The sequence below is a fragment of the Solea solea genome, chromosome 17 (assembly GCF_958295425.1).
Source record: "Solea solea chromosome 17, fSolSol10.1, whole genome shotgun sequence".
In the NCBI taxonomy this organism is placed as follows: domain Eukaryota; kingdom Metazoa; phylum Chordata; class Actinopteri; order Pleuronectiformes; family Soleidae; genus Solea; species Solea solea.
In genome coordinates this window covers 22368584-22386696 of record NC_081150.1, presented here as the reverse complement: position 1 = coordinate 22386696, position 18113 = coordinate 22368584, and the positions used below count along the sequence as shown (strand labels likewise).

Below are 18113 nucleotides of genomic sequence, written 5' to 3'. Positions count from 1 at the left end.
AGTTTTAGTCTACGATATCTCCAGAACATTTTCACGTCTTTATCTCACTGTTGGACAAACTTGGGGCTGGTCATTTTGGTACTGTTGCTATGGAAACACAAACAAATACATCATGTATTATACCGACCTAAACGGTTAATAACAACATACAGAAACTTTCTCAAGTAACTTTTTTTGAGTTATTTCATGCAAAAAAAAACATTCTTGTCTTGGATGCTGCGTTTTTTGTTTTTTTAAATACTTTCTTCCACCATAAGTGTCTTTCATTTCCTCTGGCGCCCACACGGACGCCATGACTCACGTCAGATCCTCATCCTCATCCTTGGACCAGATTAAAAATGCTTCCGTTAGAACAGGTTTCTTCTTCAGTTTTTTAATTCAAGCCGTTTCCTGCAGCACTTCCTGTTCTGTGATTAAAATAACTAGAACTAAACTGGACTAACACTAAATATAACAGCTGTGAAACGAGGCTGACACCTGACATGTCACACATGAGAAGTCATAAGAGCAATGAAATATGAATATTTAAATAGAGGAATATTTCCTTTTTGATAAACCTGGAGCAGCTCTTGGTTATGCTGCTGTAGACCTGGACTGCACTCTCTCACACTCAGGGTGTGAATATGAATATATATGAATATGGTGTGAATAGATCATCAGCATTATTATAATGATGCCATCATTAAAAGTGCTTATCAGTATAACTTGTATCAACAGTCTCTGCTGCTGCTTCTATAAATGACATCATAGTCCTATGAACATGTCATCATCACACATCTCTGACTCTAAGTGTCCTGTATAAACTTAGAACGTGATACAGTTGTTGTGTATCTGCTCCTGGTCTCTACCTCTCCCCCCTTGTCTCTCCCCCTCCTCTCCTCTTTCACCCCAACCGGTCGAGGCAGCTGCTGCACGTCTGTGAGTCTGGTTCTGTCACAGATTTCTCCATGATGTCTTTGTACAGAGCCTTGAGATAATGGATGTTATGATTTGGCGCAGTACAAATACAATTGAATTGAATTGAACTTGAGTAAAGATTTGCTTTCTGGAGCCACCATTTTAAATGCTTCTCTGCTGCCTCGTGTGGTCACTTTGTGTCACTGTGGTTTTCATACACCGAGGTCCTATCATACCACATATGAACTCAGTGAAGGAGGCAGCAGTGGATCAACGATCATTTCTCTCTGGAGTTTGGTGCAGAGAGTGAGTGGTTTACAAACTTCAGTTTTCAGTCAGAAAAAGTAGAAATTTAAATAGACCTTTAATTGAGCTCAAACTCGTGTAATGATAAGATAAACAGATATAATGTCAACACACTTCTGACAGGAATGTGTGATCTCAGGGTCTGAGGTGTAATTAACATACTGACGCGCGTCAAACAACACACAATCAAGACACGCACACACACACACAGACACACACACACACACACACACACACTCACACACACACACGCACACACACACACACACACACACACACTGCTGCCTCCATCACTAAGTTCAAATGTCTTATTTTGTCACTTCAGTGTTTAAAATCCTTTGTTCAGATTGACGTCAGTGACACAAAGTGACCACACGAGGCAGCAGAGGACCAGCAGCTCCTGTGTCCCCGCAGCTAAAATCACTGGTTTTCTCTATGGGCTTTGGTGTGGGAGAGTGAGTGGATGGAGCTGTTAATCTATGACCTAAAAGAGCGTAGACTTAATCTGACATAGATTGTATTAGGTGTCAGTACCTCGTCATCAACACAACAAAGTAGATTCAAGTGATATGATGTGGTTTTTATTGATGTTGAAAATGTCATTCTTCATTAAGCCACAGAAACAGAAACCACAGACACTGATGATGTTTGGAAAGTGCAAAAACCCTCTGAGTGTCATGAGTTTCCTGTCACTGTGGACACGTTCTTCGCTGTCGTTCACAGAGCAGCAGGAGGACAGAGGTCATCCTGAGGTCACGCACACTCAGTTTCACCTGCATCACAGCAGAAACCACACTTCCTCATTCATGGCATAATCTGCTCATGTGTGTTTCATTTTCCATGTGTGTGTGTGTGTGTGTGTAACTCTGAGTGTTGTTCTGCTCACACACAGCAGGGGGTGCTGTTGTCAGGCAGCATGAAGAGGAGGAGGAGGAGAAGCAGTGCATGCTGGGACAGAAAGGCTCGTCCGTGAGAAGATGATGTTCTTCAGACAAAGAGTCAAACTCTTAACATCTTTATTTACTTTGTTTTCTATTGGATTGAAAACCTTGAATTTTATTTTATATTATTTTGACTCTTTTTATTTTATATTTTTTTTTTTATTGATTTTACTTTCTGTATCTTTTAATTTCACTTTCAAACATTGACTTTTTGTTATTTTTATCTCAGTGTGTGTGAACCTGTGTGTTTCAGGCTGGTTCTCAGCAGCAGGGGGCGCTCACAGCGCAGGACGGCGGCTCAGTTAATGACAGACATGTTGATTTTTTAAGTCTTTATTTATTGATGCTTTCAACAAAGAATGACTGAGACGAGCTTTGACCTCGTCCACCACTGAAGCTGCTGTCTCTTCATGTCCTACAGAGGACACAGAGACACTGAGGAACCACGACAGACCCAGAACCCAGGATAAACCGGTTCAGTGAATGTGGTCCTGAAGGTGTGGAGGTGGATCAGTGAGTCAGAGGAGACACTTGTAGAAGGACAGAGTCCCAGCAGGACAGTCCACATACACTGATACTCTGTGAGAGACAGAGGACATGATGGGTGTTTTTGTCCCACAGTGAAGGACAAAGTAACCATGATCATCAGAGCAGAACAGACTCCAGGACTGATCATTACGTCCAAACCAACAGTCAGAACCGATGCCTTCCCTCTTGATACCTCTGTAACTCAGTGATATATTAACTCTTCCTCTCCACTCGACCTCCCAGTAACAGTGACCAGTCAGACCAGGTCTACACAGCAGCTGAAACCAGAACTCAAATCTGTCTGGATGATCAGGATACGACTGATCTTCTCTCACAAGGTTTACTTTCCTGTTGTCATCAGACAGTTTGAGTTTTCTGTTCATTGTGTTTGTGTCCAGTTCCAGTTCACATGAATCTGATGAAGACAACGAGACACAGCTGCAGTTTATTGATGATCAGCTGATATGTTGTTATTTCCTGTAAATCCATACTTACACTTCCTGACACCAGGTTTTAACCTCTGCTCTCCAGCATGGTCCATCCTGGAGGAAGAAACAGTCTGAATGAGTTTCTGTCCAACATGAGTCCAAACTGTTGTCTTAATGACGCACTCTGGTGGACACAATGATGAACTACAAGGACAGGTGTGTTTCAAAGAGAAGACGGTGGCTGTTTCTCAATACTCAAGTAAGCAAGTATGTACTTGCTTACTTGGGAAGTATATACTTGAGAAGTACGCTGGGAGTATATACTTGCCAAGTACGGGAGTACACAAGTATGTGGTTGTTTCTCATTACTCAAGTATGCAAGTATGTATGTATTGTTCTGCTGTAGTTCCGCTGTAGTGCTGCACCCTCATTAGCGCCACCTACGGTGTTGATTAATGAACATATGAAATACTTTTAATAAATGCATAAATATGTTGTTATTATTTTTACATTTTAAATATTTAACTTCATTTATTAATTTATTTCTATTAAAATATACAATACAAATTATACAATGTGGAAAATAGATATATTACAGCATTGTAGAGTAGTATATATATGTATATATATATATATATATATATGACTTGTACAAATATATACTACTCTACATAGCTAATATTTACATATTATATTTAAATACAGATACAATGACCGTGCGACTTTAATATAAATCTAACATTCAAAGTTAAAATAAAAAAAACATTAACAATATACAAACTTTTAAACTGTCAGGTCAAAACGTTTCCATTAAAAACAAAATAACACGTCAACAACAAATCTATGGATCACACCGAGCATCTAAGGCAGCGACGTCTGAGCCAGCGGATCATTTCATCAGGACAGGCCGAGGTCACGCTGCTCTGTGCCGGGCACAGTGAGCGCCGAGCGTCCGCAGAGGCGGAGCTTATCGTTTTTGTCGTTTTTGTCAGGCTTCCTTCTTCTTATGAACGATAGGTGATGAGTTGATGATGCAGGAGAAGACCCCACTGACACAGGACTTGTACCGAACAAAGGGATTTTATTTAGTCACAAGTCAGGCGTCAGAACCAAGCTCTGCAGCAGCTCGGGAGAATGTGTTCTTGCCGAATCTCAGAACAATTCTGCCTCAGAAAAGCAAAACTAACCTTATATAGATTTTCTAGCGTTCTTATTTGCAGGCATCACATGTTTCGACCCCCACCTTTCTCCTGTTTCCATAATGCAACAACTTGAAAAACAAGTTGGGTCCGGATATACCATACTGTCCCATGATCTTTAAATTGGACAATATCACCATTTAGTCAAACAAGAGACATCTATATTTCCTAACTAACCATATTCAAAACAGACCCTCAAGTTTCCTGTCCTATACAGGATGCCTATTGTAAAACGTATGGTCTGACTTGTCATGTGTCCAAGAGACCCTCTTGTCTCATGTTAACTTATTAATGTCAATCATCAATACATTTAAGTATTAAACTTTAGCTGTGTTAATGTGTTCTTCTTAGTTCATATACTTCAGTATTCTGGGATACATGGCCATCCCAAGTACGCTCAAGTCACCTCTGATGCATACCTGGTAAAAACGGGCGGAGCGAGAATACTTCCGGGTCCTCGCTGTTCGCTTACTTGAGAATTGGAACAGCACTTGAACAGTACCGGAGTACGCAAGTACGCACAAGTACGCACAAGTATGGATATTGAGAAACGGCCGGTGTCTGCAGAACCAGAGACCACAGTTTCAGGAGGCTACGCATTTATTCAACAGCGCCACCACGTGGACAACACAGAAGACAACTTCTGTTCATACATTTGAAACCCACCACGAGTAAACCAGCAACAAGTTGGCCCAGCACAAACCAAGTAAACAAAGAAAATAGATAAAATAGAGGGATTTCATTTGTATTTTTTACAGTGTTTCAAATCGCAGTATTGTGGGTCTAAAAACCATAAACTTTGTATTTGAATTACGGTTGTTTGATCGCTTGTTTGATCGCTTGCTTGAATCGATACCTAGTTTCTAGTGCTTTCGTGGCTCGTCGCTGTCACTGCTGCTTCCAAAACTGGTGTGTTTTCACCGTTGAATGAAGAATGAAGAACAACTTGATTGTAGCTGTTAGATGACGAACATCTCGTACACAACTCACTACAAACACCACAGAATAAAGACATCTTTACTTTAGTTTGACCGTAGACTGTTTGAAGTGGACCAGGACTGTTCTGTACCCAGTACCAGGACTTCTCACATGATGCTGCTACTCTGTACAGATGATCTGTCAAGTTCATGGTTCTGGTCGTTTCTCAGGCTGAACTACTCACTCGTACTCACTCGTTCTCACCAGAGTCTAGTGTTTGTTTCTAGTTTTCTAGTTTATTGTCAAACAAGAACAATATCTATCAGGCAGATGATCTGCTGTGGCGCCCCCTAAAGGGAGGAGCCAGAAGACGGAGAAGAACAACAGGTGTTTAAAAATGGTCACTAATGTTTGGTTATACTCACTAACAGAGGAAAACATAATAACAGGACATCTTCAACCTGAACCTGCTGACAAGTTTGAATACTGCTGATGAACATGAAGAGGAAGGAGGAGGAGGAAGAGGAGAATACCTGAGAGTGTCCAGTCTCCAGTGAGGACTCTTCAGTCCAGCAGACAGCAGCTTCTCTCCTGAGTCTCCTGGATGATTGTAGCTCAGGTCCAGTTCTCTCAGATGGAAGGGGTTGGAGTTCAGAGCTGAGGTCAGAGTAGAACATCCTTCCTCTGAGACCAGACAACCTGACAGACTGGAGTTAAGAAGATATGATGAACTCAGTGATTCAGAAAAAACATCTTCATCAACAAGAACCTAAAGAAGCAAAGAGTCTGAGTCAGAGTTCTGACCTGAGAGTCTCCAGAGAACAGTGAGGACTCTTCAGTCCATCACACAGCAGCTTCACTCCTGGATCCTGCAAGTCGTTGTTACTCAGGTCCACGTGTCTCAGACTAGAGGACACAGAGCTGAGGACTGAGGACAGAGCTTCACAGCTTCTCTCTGAGAGGTTACAGCCACTCATTCTGAGGAGGAGTTCAAGAAAATCTATTCACATATGTAATTAAAAAAATAATCAGGGACAGGTGAGGAGCGAGAGAAGGGTATCAAGGAGAAACTGCAAGCTTTCAGAAGGCAGTCCCCATCCTCTCCAGAAGAAGTATAAGCTTTGACTGATTTTTGAAGAGTTGGAAAGCTAAACAGAACGTGCTATATTCACCACATGATGAGAATATATATACAGGCGAGGGTTGCTGTATAAGGACACATTTTCTGTGGAATGAACAGAGACCTTTTCTTTTCTTTTTTAGAGCGCCATGGTGGGGGCCCTCAGCCCACAGGTGGGAGAGGCTTTCCCTCACAGCTAGATATTTTATCTAGCTCAGGCCAGGGTCTTTTCTTAGAGACCCCAGCCTTGGGATCACTCTTTTTGTTTATCCTTTTTTCTATTTCTTGCTTATGTTTGGTGTTGTTATTTGTTCAGGGAGCAGATCTTTCAATGTTCATCTTGTTAAGTTTGTTGGTACACTTACAAGTAAATAAGTACGGCTAGTGACAAATTAAAATTCATTTCCTTTAATGTCAATGGGCTGTTGAATCCAGTTAAACGTAGTAAAATCCTATCTAAAGTGAGAACAGAACAAGCCCATGTGGTTTATTTACAAGAGACCCATTTGACAGACAAGGAGCATATAAAGCTAAAGAAAAGGGGCTTTACAAATCTGTTTTTTTCTTCATACAAATCAGGGCATAGAAGAGGAGTTGCTATTCTCATTTCAAACAAGCTACATTTTGAAAAAGTATTCCAAATGGGTGATAAAGAGGGCACGTTTATGTTAAGTAAGGGGTAAGATAGATGGGAATCCAATTACCTTACTGAATGTCTATGCACCCCCAGGGAGTGACATTAGTTTCTTCCAAAAAATAACCAATATCATGGTAACTGAAACAGAAGGCCTCTTGATCTGTGGAGGGGATCTAAATATACATCTGCAGCCAAAGTTGGACTCATCTTGTGGAAAAACCCAGGATAGGAAGTCCTTCTTTAAGAAAGTAAACACACTATTTGAGGAGGTGGGCTTGATTGATATATGGCGAGATTTTTTCCCTAACAGAAGGGATTACACTTACTACTCTGCTCCTCACTCTCTCTATACAAGAATAGATTATTTCATAACATTTGGGAAGGATAAAGATAAAATACATACTTGTGGAATCGGGACAATAGATCTAAGTGACCATGCACCAGTATACTTATCCGCTGATTTTGGCCTGCGATCAAAAAATAATACATGGAAATTGAATTCCAGTCTGTTGAATGATCTGTCTTTTAAGGCACAAATTAAATCAGAAATTTGTCTCTTCTTAGAATTCAATGATACTGGAGAGGTTTCACCTCCCATGTTATGGGATACTCTGAAGGCTGTTCTGAGAGGGAAAATTATAGCAATATCGTCATTTAAGAAAAAAAATAGGAATAAAAAGTTAGAGGATTTAAAAAACAAGCTAAAGGTACTAGAAGGAAAACATAAATAAGATGCCAAAAAGCCACCAGGATCTGATGGCTACACGGCAGAGTTGTACAAGGAATTTAAAAAAGAACTAATACCTGTTTTACTTCCTACTCTGAATTGGGCTTTAAAAAATGTGCAAACGCCACCCAGCTGGAAGGAGGCAATAATTTCAGCCATACCAAAAGAAGGCAAGGATAAAGTGGAGTGTGGCTCTTTTAGGCCAATCTCTGTTCTTAATGTGGGCTATAAATTATTTACTTCTGTTATGGCCAAACGATTAGAAGAATTCCTGCCGACACTGATACATAATGATCAGACAGGTTTCATACACCAACGCCAAACACAAGACAATATACCAAAGACACTACATATTATGGATCATATACAAAGAAATCAAACTGAAGCAATTTTGATGAGCGTAGATGCTGAAAAGGCCTTTGATTCGGTTAACTGGATTTTTCTCTACAGAGTGTTGCATAGAATTGGCTTCCACGATACAATTATTAAAACCATACCGGCACTATATGACAAACCTACCGCCAGGGTCAAGGTCAATGGATATTGTCAAATAGTTTTACCCTAGAAAGGGGCACCAGACAGGGCTGTGCATGGTCACCACTACTCTTCGCATTATATTTGAAACCACTAGCTTCCAGACAAAGAGAAGATATTAGGGGAATCATTATTAAAGGGACGGAATATAAATTGGCCTGTTATGCAGACGATATTTTGATATACCTTGCGCAACCAACTCACTCTCTGCCTAAATTGATGCAAGCATTTGAACAATATGGCCAATTATCTGGGTACAAAATCAACATGAGTAAAACCCAAATACTCTCATATAACTACTGCCAAGAGAAATCAAAAGTAGCTACCCCTTGACATGGCAAAATGGAAAAGCATTGAGGAAAAAATGCCCTCCATCCCCATACAGGCAATTTTAGCTGATAATAACTTGCAAACCCACATAAATAACATTGATAATCCATGGGTGGCGTGGACCCTTAAAGTATGGAAAATTATTATAAAAGAACATAAACTTGAAAATGATATTTTGGCTCTTAAATGGTGTGCTTATGATTGGGATTTTAGACCTAATAAATTGGATTCTAGATTTAAGGACTGGATAGCTAACGGTATAACAGCCTTATGTAGAGTAATTAAAGATGGAAAGTTACTCAGTTTTGAAACGCTTAAAAGGACACATGTTTTAGAAAAACAAGACTTTTATAGATACCTGCAGTTACGGCATTACGTCAATACAAAGATGAAAAATCTAACAAAGATAAACACATGTCTAATTCAATTATTTACAAAAGCCTACGATTCGGAAGCTATTATTAAAACTGTGTCATGCTTATATAAGGGTCTGTCTAATGTGAAATCTCACTCTACTTCATATATTAAAATAAAATGGGAGAAGGAAGGAGGGATAAATATATCGGAGGAAGAATGGACAACAATTTGGAGGTATCAATGGAGATGTACCAGCTCACAGAAGTGGAGGGAATTTGGATGGAAAAGCTTGATTAGGTACTTTATTACACCTTCTCAGAAGTCTCACTATGATGATAATTCCCCTGTCTGCTGGAGGAACTGTGGATATCTAACTTGTACATATTTGCTAATGTGTGTTTTTCCTTTTTTCATTGTTTGTTTTTTTTTGTCTAGGCATTTAGAGCAGACAACAGATGTGAGATGTATGCATGTATGTTTTGCCGGATGTGAATGTCTGTTTCTGAATGTCAATAAAAAATAAATTATATAAAAAAAATAATAATAATAATCAGAGTAGAATTGTCCATATAAATCAGCTGAGCACCAACCTGAGAGTCTCCAGAGAACAGTGAGGACTCTTCAGTCCATCACACAGCAGCTTCACTCCTGGATCCTGCAGGTTGTTGTTACTCAGGTCCACGTGTCTCAGACTAGAGGACACAGAGCTGAGGACTGAGGACAGAGCTTCACAGCTTCTCTCTGAGAGTTTACAGCCACTCAGTCTGAGATAGAAAACAGTGATGAACAAAAGGTTAAACATGTTAGTCTTGTGCTCTTTAGAATATGTCTTATTAATATTTATATACTGATCCACGTACAGAGCTTTGTTGGAGGCTTTGACCACCGGCAGCAGCTTCAGAAGAGCCTCCTCTGAAGCAGAGTATTTCTTCAGGTCAAACTCTTCCAGATCTTTTCCTGGTGACAGTAAGATGAAGACCAGAGCTGACCACTGAGCAGGAGACAGTGTCTTTGTGGACAGGCGTCCTGATGTGAGGGACTCTTGGATCTCCTCCACAAGAGAACGATGGTTCAGTTCATTCAGACAGTGGAACAGGTTGATGCTTCTCTCTGGTGACAGTTTCTTACTGATCTTCTTCTTGATGTACTCAACTGTTTTCTGATTGGTCTGTGAACCACTTCCTGTTTGTGTCAGTAGACCTCTTAAGAGCTTCTGATTGGTCTCCAGTGAAAGACCCAGGATGAAGCGGAGGGACAAGTCCAGGTGTCCATTTGGACTCAGTAAGGCCTCGTCCACAGCACTCTGGTGCAGATGATTCAGTTCAGGTTTGTTTGGTTGTATGGACCACTGGCTCGTTGTTGGTTCTGACAACAGATTTGTTCCAGAGGTGATGAAGGTCAGATGAACATGAAGAGCAGCCAGAAACTCGTGAACACTCAGATGGACAAAGCAGAAGACCTTGTCCTGGTACAGGCCTCTCTCCTCTTTAAAGATCTGAGTGAAGACTCCTGAGTAAACTGAAGCTGCTGTGATATCGATGCCACACTCTCTCAGGTCTGATTCATAGAAGATCAGGTTTCCTTTCTGCAGCTGCTCAAAAGCCAGTTTCCCCAGAGACTGAATCATCTTCCTGTTCTCTGGACTCCAGTGTGGATCTGTCTCAGCTCCTCCATCATATTTGACCCTCTTCACTTTGGACTGAACCACCAGGAAGTGGATGTACATCTCAGTCAGGGTCTTGGGCAGTTCTCCTCCATCTCTGGTTTTCAGCATGTTCTCCAGAACTGTTGCAGTGATCCAGCAGAAGACTGGGATGTGGCACATGATGTGGAGGCTTCGTGATGTCTGGATGTGGGAGATGATCCTCCTGGCCTTCTCCTCATATCTGAACCTCTTCCTGAAGTAGTCCTCCTTCTGTGGGTCCGTGAACCCTCTGACCTCTGTCACCATGTCCACACAGTCAGGAGGGATCTGATTGGCTGCTGCAGGTCGTGTGGTTATCCAGAGGCGAGCAGAGGGAAGCAGTTTCCCCCTGATGAGGTTTGTCAGCAGCACGTCCACTGAGGTGGACGCTGTGACGTCAGTCAGGATCTCAGTGTTGTGGAAGTCCAGACGAAGTCGACACTCGTCCAGACCATCAAAGATGAAGACCACCTTAAAGTCTTCAAACCTGCAGATTCCTGCTTCTTTGGTTTCAGTGAAGAAGTGATGGATGAGTTCCACCAAACTGAACTTCTTCTCTTTAAGCACATTCAGCTCTCTGAAGGTGAAGGGAAACATGAACTGTACGTCCTGGTTGCTTTTGTCTTCAGCCCAGTCCAGAGTGAACTTCTGTGTTAACACTGTTTTCCCAATGCCAGCCACGCCCTTTGTCATCACTCTTCTGATTGGTCCGCCTCTTCCAACTGAGGCTTTAAAGATGTCTTCTTGTCTGATGGATGTTTCTGGTCTGTCTGGTTTCCAGGAAGCTCTTTCAATCTGTCTGACCTCATGTTCTTCATTGACCTCTCCAGTCCCTCCCTCTGTGATGTAAAGCTCTGTGAAGATCTCATTCAGAAGGGTGGGGTTTCCTGCTTTAGCCACGCCCTCAAACAAACACTGGAACTTCTTTTTCAGGTTTGATTTGAGTTCCCGTCGACAAGCTGAAGCTCTGATTTCTGACAGAACACAAGAAAATAAATCAGTGAGTGGATCATTGAGAAAATAAGATGTTCTTCCTTTCACATTAAATGTCCTCTTACTGTCAGCTAGCTTCTCCTGCTTCATCCTCCTTAAGAAGTCCTCTGTGATCTTCAGAAAGGCCTCTCTGCTGCTCCTCTGCTCCTCATCCTCCCTCTGACTCTCTGAGACTTCTGTGTGATCTGTATCCAGAACCTTGTGGATCTTCTTCAGCTCGTTCTTCACAAAGCAGATGATGTTCTCCTCCAGCAGCTGGAACAGAACATGTGAAGTTTAACCTCAGATGATCAGTGACAGAGTGAAGTCCTGCAGGTCCACAGAGCAGCATCCAGACTGTCAGGACCAGGAGCCTCATGTATAAAAGAGTGCGCAGCTTTCATACTAAAAGACGGCGTACAAATGTATAAAGTACGTACGCAAAGAAAATCTCAGATTTATAAAACTGTGCGTACGCCAAGTCCTGCGCACCTTCTCTTTATACATCCCATCAAAGGTGAAACTGAGCGGAGATGAATGAGGAACACACCACGCCCACCCACAAATGAATATACAGATGACTCTAAAACGCCTTTGTCCTGAAGAAAAAGGACAACTGCGGCAGCAAAGAAAGAGGGAAATAAAAGAAAAAGAAGGAAAGTGCACGATCAACTTGTCAATTTATGATGTATAAATCTGTAAAAATAGATTATTTTGGTAGTTTTTTTTTAGAATTAGTGATAAACACAAAGGAACTAAATGTCAGGGTCACAGCGACTGCTCTCATATTAATATTGATGCTTAAAAAACTGGCTGTGCATTGATAGTTGATCCTGTACATGTTTTTTTCTGGTGTAACATGTATGTTTAGACATGACTGATCCATGTGAGCTGAATTTACAGATTATTTCAACAATCTATAAGTGTCACACGTCATCATCTACACACATTACGCACAAAAAAAGCAGACAGAGTTCACGGAGTTACTCCATGTAACCATTCATTACTGTCACTGATTGTGTTGTGGATGCTGCGCCTTTCTCTTGCGATGAAAGGCGCAGCGGTGGTTATTTCGTTATCGTGTGGATTAAAATGGGATAAAGAAAATGTTCTACTCAACGTTCAAGTCCCGTTTTCTTACAACAAATGAGTCTGTAACTTTATTTTGAGTTTAAAACATTATAGACTGACGTGTGTTCATGTGTTCATGTCAGCAGTTCATGTCGCTCACAGGATCAGTTTCGTCTTCAGTGTCCTCTCTGATGTTATCCACATATGTTCAAACGTACGTGGTGTATCAGTATTGTTTGTCACAGAAAATTCATGTTTGTCACTGTAGACACATTAATAATATTATTTTCAAACACTGTGATAAGTTTCAGAGCTTAATATTGCAACGTCTCCACCTGACAAGAGTTTGCGGAGCTCTCGGCAAATTCTCACGGCGGCTCGAGAGTTTGCGCTGCGATGCGCAAACTTCCACGCCAAGTACATTTTTATACATGCCGTCTGTGCGTGAAAGCAAGCGTACGCCGTCTTTTTGTGCGTACGCACGGTTTATACATGAGGCCCCAGGACTCTGCTTCAGTATTAACAGTAGTGTCATGTTTGTACATTTGCACACCTTAAATATGGAGTCCAGGTCTGCTCCATGCTGCTGGACAGACTGACCACTGAGAACCTCTGTCCTCTGCTGATCAACTCTGAGGAGAAAAGATTCAGTGTCATTTACTAAACAATCATTTGTTTCTACCAGGTTTTCAATGTGCTGCACCTACGATTCTTCTTCAGCCAAGTTCACATGACATGAGTTTGACAGGTTGAAGACAAAAGTCCCTGAAGGACAGTCTCTAGTGTTTGTTATGTGTGAAGTCTCAAAGACACAATCAGAGAGGCTTGTCCATGAGTCCCTGGCCAATCATGGACTCTGACTAGATTTACTGCTGGAAACGTATTCAGAGACGAGGACAGGCTGAAGACGTTTAGTGGAGACAGAAAAACAAGACTGGTCCACCAAAGAGAAGAAGAGTGTTTTTCTGGATTCAACATGTTTTGGACTTTACAGGCTCCCCCTGGTGGAGGATCATGTAAGTGTGTGTTACTATGTGTGAAATTCTTACATCAGTTCACCATGTTTTTGTCCATCCTTGAAGGTAATAAGACAATCTATAGACTGGTCACTCTTCATGGACATACAGCTGGGTCCAGGTCCAGGACTGGCAGAGTCTGGTCCCTGTTGATGGATCGTCCTACAAACACAGGACATGACATGTAATACAACATCTGCTGTGAGTGATCTCATTAATGATCTACAGTATCAGGAGACACAAGGAAAACAGGTTTGTGTCAGAAATGGTTGAGTGTGACCCAGATGGTGTCAAACACTACACTGATTAACACATTTAAGACTTCCACATCTTCAGTCAGATCACTTTACCCAAACCCAAGCATGTGAGCCAGGACTGTTCCACAATTATTCAACATTTCTTTTTTTCATGGGTCCAGATCTGAGATTAAATGGGGACGGGTCTGTTTGGGACTTGGGTCCAGAATGTCTTAGGTCTGCATGGGTCTGGGTCTGAATTCTCAAATATTAGGTGTCTCTGGTGCTACATGGTGGATCATTTGAGTTGTTGACCTGTGAAGACCTCCACCCTCCATCATCTGACCTCTGTTCTTGTTTGAAGTGCAAAGGTTCATCCATGGACCAGTCACTCGACATGGAGACACAGCTGGGTCCAGGTCCAGGTCTGGCAGAGTCTGGTCTCTGTTGATGGATCCTCCTACAAACACATGATGTGTAAATAAAACACTGAGCTGTGACATGGAGACGAGTCACATGATCCATGAGATCCTCATCTCACCTCTGACCCTCATGTTCCTCACACAGAGTGGTTTTAGGGGGCGGAGCTTCCTCTTCACTGTCCTTGATCTGATTCATAGCAGAGCGCCACCTGCTGGGAGAATAAAACTCGCTCATTACAAGTTCTGCTAACATGGGTGGACCACATTGACCTAATGTGGGCCGGTCAGCAAGAAGACTTTTTTTAACTACAGAATTGGCCGACATGACCCTCATTGGCTGACTGAACAATCGGCACAGCCCATTGGTTTATGCTAATAATGGACTGTCAGTCACTCAGTTACTGGTTCATTTCATGGTTTAAACAGAAGAGCCCGCCCTCTGGTGGTCAGGTAAGAAGCTGCCCAATAGATAGATACATACATATGTATGTTAAACATCTGGACTTTGAAGAGATGTCGTTAATTGTGACGATTGAGAATAAACGTTTAATTTAACCAAAAGCACAAATGTCCTCTAAACCAGTGATTTACAAACATTTAAGTCACTGAACAACAGAATCAGTGACGTGAGATTCATGAGCTTCACAGTAAAAACATCAACTTTTTCATTTTCACTGCATTTCTTTTTCAATCCGTGTTTCTGCTGCACGTCACATGTACTTTTATGTGTTATCATCTATGTGTTTTTTTATATTGTTTCTATGTGAAATAAACTAAACAGCTGATGGAGACAGAGTGAGTCAGAGGAGGCGGAGTTAAGTCATAAGAACATGATGGATCTGTAACAGGGAAGTGATTGTTTTGCAGTTAGCAGCACTAGCCAAGTTAGCTGAGAGAGGATCCACTTTTCAGACAAAGGTCAAAGTAAAAGAAAACGAGTTCATATCTTAGGAATTATTGAACAGGAAATTCCACTTTTCACTGTAGCTGTCACTTTTACTCCATGATTGATTCTTTAGCTGTGACAAAGGAACACGACTCTCTCTACAAAAACAAACACAGTGAACTTGTAGAAAAGTCTTTTGTTACAACCAGGTGACGTTTGAGCTCCAAACAACATCTGGTCGTTAACAAGAGTTTGTGTTTATAGATGTTACATTTAAATATGTTTGATGTCAAACCATCACTCAGTGAATTAAGACCATACAGAAGTTCAGCTCTTGGGTTCTGAGCATCCACGTGATTCCAGTGTGTAATATCGCATGTCAACCAGCAGATGTCAGCATTTATACTGTGTCAGCAGAGCTGCTTCAAAAGGGTTGGGCCTTCTTCACGTTCAGAGGAACCAGGACATGTTCACATCCCATAATAAGACAAGTTTGCAGTATTACACCAGACATTTAAGCCTCTCAGTGTCACTACAGGGTCAATTCATTCTGTGTAAAAACCTCAGTCACTGAACAAGAGTCAGTGACGTGAGATTCATGAGCTTCCCAGTAAAAACATCACGTCCACTCAAAGTCACGTGTGATGAGATGAGTTTAGTTTCGTTACCTTGTGAAAGCAGGAAATGATCGTCATGAAGCTGCTGAACGTCTGTGAAGTGATTCTGCTGCTGAACAGGAAACAAACCACAGACCAAAGTTTTCTCAAGTCTCATCTGAAGGAAATGTGATGAATGTGATCAAATCCAGGACAGTCTGGCTGCAGACCTGCTCTGTCAGGACCCTTCGTTGCAGTCCTGCACTGTGAGATCTCCTGCGCTGTCAGGACCGGAAGTTGATTCGAAGCCTTTCAAAATAAAAGCGAGCATACCGGAAGCACGTATTCAAAATGAAAGCGAAAGCATGCATTTTTCAAGTCAAGTGACAACAACTTTGCAGTTGGCTAAACAGCTAAACAGTCTTTATTCACTAGAACGTTATGTTGCACACTATATATTGACTATATAAAGTTATATTAATTTGAAAGAATTGGGTTTTGGACTTTGGGTAGTTTTTATTGTGTTATCGTGTCGATAGTGCTCACTTAAATGTGCCATTTTCCTACTCAAAGACCAAGAAAACTGAGTTATATCATATAGTTTTTATATAATTATGTTTTACTTATTACGACATTATTTGTCTCTTACAGATGCATATTTCAATCTTAAGTACCGGCACTACACCCAAAGTTGAACGCTGCACGTCATGCTGCAAGCAATTTCACTGCCCCCTGTGCCTAAAAATGAAACCAACAAAATTGTCCAAGCTGCAGAGCCGCTTAGAGGCACATAGGAAAGGTGGCATTTTATTTAAAGGTAAGCATAATGTATTTGTCTGTGTGTTTGTACTCATAAGTATGAGCCAACGCTACTAACGTCTGACAGGTTGTGGTTTGGCTGGGAAAAGGGGAAAAGGAAAATGAGGGGAATGTAAGTTGCAGTGAAGAACACCTCACCTCACAGTTTTAGTCACTTTCAAAAATGAAAAGTTTAGAATCAGATTCTCTGCTCTGCAAGTCAAAATGTATGTGAGTTATGTGAGCCAAATCAATAGCAGAAAATGAAAAGTTAAGTGAAAAGTTGAACACTTTAGAACGTTGCTGATGTGTGTCAGAAAGAGAGTATAAACAGTATTTATAGTGTGTACTTACTTACTTGTCATTGGTCCCTAACTAAGACGTTTTTTTTGCATGGTTTCATGGATCCAAATGAGGAGGACAAAGAATTGATTCTGGAGCCTTTTAAGTTTTTGTTTTACCACATCGAAGATATGTGGCTCTTCTGTGAAGAGATGATGGACAAAAGAGGGTACTTGGTGTACTGTGAATACAAAGAGCAGGAATTTTAAGAAAAAAACAAAGAAAATCGACCATTTGATTGGTATGTTTTCTTTGTGTGAGCTATAACACTTAAAACACTAATCATTAAAATCATCAAAAAATCAAAAATAAAATAAAAAGACATTTGAAAGTGTGTTTTGTGTCTACTGTTTTCTCTTGTAACAGAGGTTATTGGTTATCTGGCTCATGTAACTAGGTATTCAGTAATTCCCTTTGAATACACAAAGCTAAGTTCATTTAAAATCATCAACCCTCACACCCTCCATTGGCAAATCCATGTAGTCCGACAGCACAAGGTAAGAACATAGCACAAACAATATTAAGCAATTCTTAAATGAATTATGAGGTGTTACAATTGCAAACACACATAAGATATGCCTATATAAAAAAAATGAGTAAATAAATATGTAAATGTCTCCAACAGTGTAGGGGGCTCCATTTTCAATGATAAATAATGGTATAGAAGCAAAGAACAGTCAGCAATAGGTTGGAGTGTAGATGCATTATGCCATCACACATTAAGGTACCTGCTGCTGAAACATGTTTTGTCAAACTGAAAAAAAACCCAGTATGATGAAATGATGTATTGTATGATGAAAATATGTATTCTGTGGGTAATGGGGGCGGGACTAGATAAGCTTTTGCTTCTCCTGCTTTCCCTTTCGGTTATGTGTGTTGTGTGAACTACACTAAGATGATGTGTGATGATGATTGATCTGAATGACATGACCGAAATAAACATATAAATAAATAAAGGTGTATTTACAGAGATTTATTATTTCAAAATGAATTTGGAGTGCAGATTAACTAACAGCTGTCCTTTTTACAAATAAAATTAAATTAAATTTAAATACTGGCATAAAACAATGCATGTTTTGAGTAGGCTAATAGTGTTTTAAGGGGATCATAATAGCTGTACATCTAGTTTGCACTGATTATCTGTAGAATAACCCTAGAAATAATAATG

The 18113-nt window shown here is 40.8% G+C and overlaps 1 protein-coding gene across 1 annotated transcript; it reads right to left on the bottom strand.

Annotated features, from left to right (window-relative positions):
• Positions 1-44: 44 nt before the first annotated feature.
• On the bottom strand, positions 45-14513 carry LOC131443303 (NACHT, LRR and PYD domains-containing protein 3-like). The gene is made up of 12 exons (XM_058612824.1): positions 14443-14513; positions 14248-14361; positions 13699-13827; positions 13203-13281; positions 11665-11854; positions 9783-11580; positions 9513-9686; positions 6022-6195; positions 5751-5924; positions 3168-3214; positions 2904-3087; positions 45-87 (listed from the first exon to the last, which is right to left on the bottom strand). The coding sequence occupies exons 2-12, from the start codon at positions 14298-14300 to the stop codon at positions 45-47; spliced, it is 3045 nt and encodes a 1014-aa protein (XP_058468807.1). The 5' UTR covers positions 14301-14361; positions 14443-14513.
• Between the last annotated feature and the right edge of the window lie 3600 nt (positions 14514-18113).

Bases quoted from the DNA above. Each gene is read 5' to 3' on its own strand.
- LOC131443303 (XM_058612824.1), bottom strand. From the start codon at position 14,300: ATGTCGAGTGACTGGTCCATGGATGAACCTTTGCACTTCAAACAAGAA. The intron at 3,215-5,750 runs GTATTCTCCTCT...TTCTTCCTCCAG, and splicing joins TGGAGACTGGACACTCTCAG to GATGGACCATGCTGGAGAGC. The intron at 88-2,903 runs GTGGAGAGGAAG...GTGTTTCCATAG, and splicing joins CACTGTTACTGGGAGGTCGA to CAACAGTACCAAAATGACCA.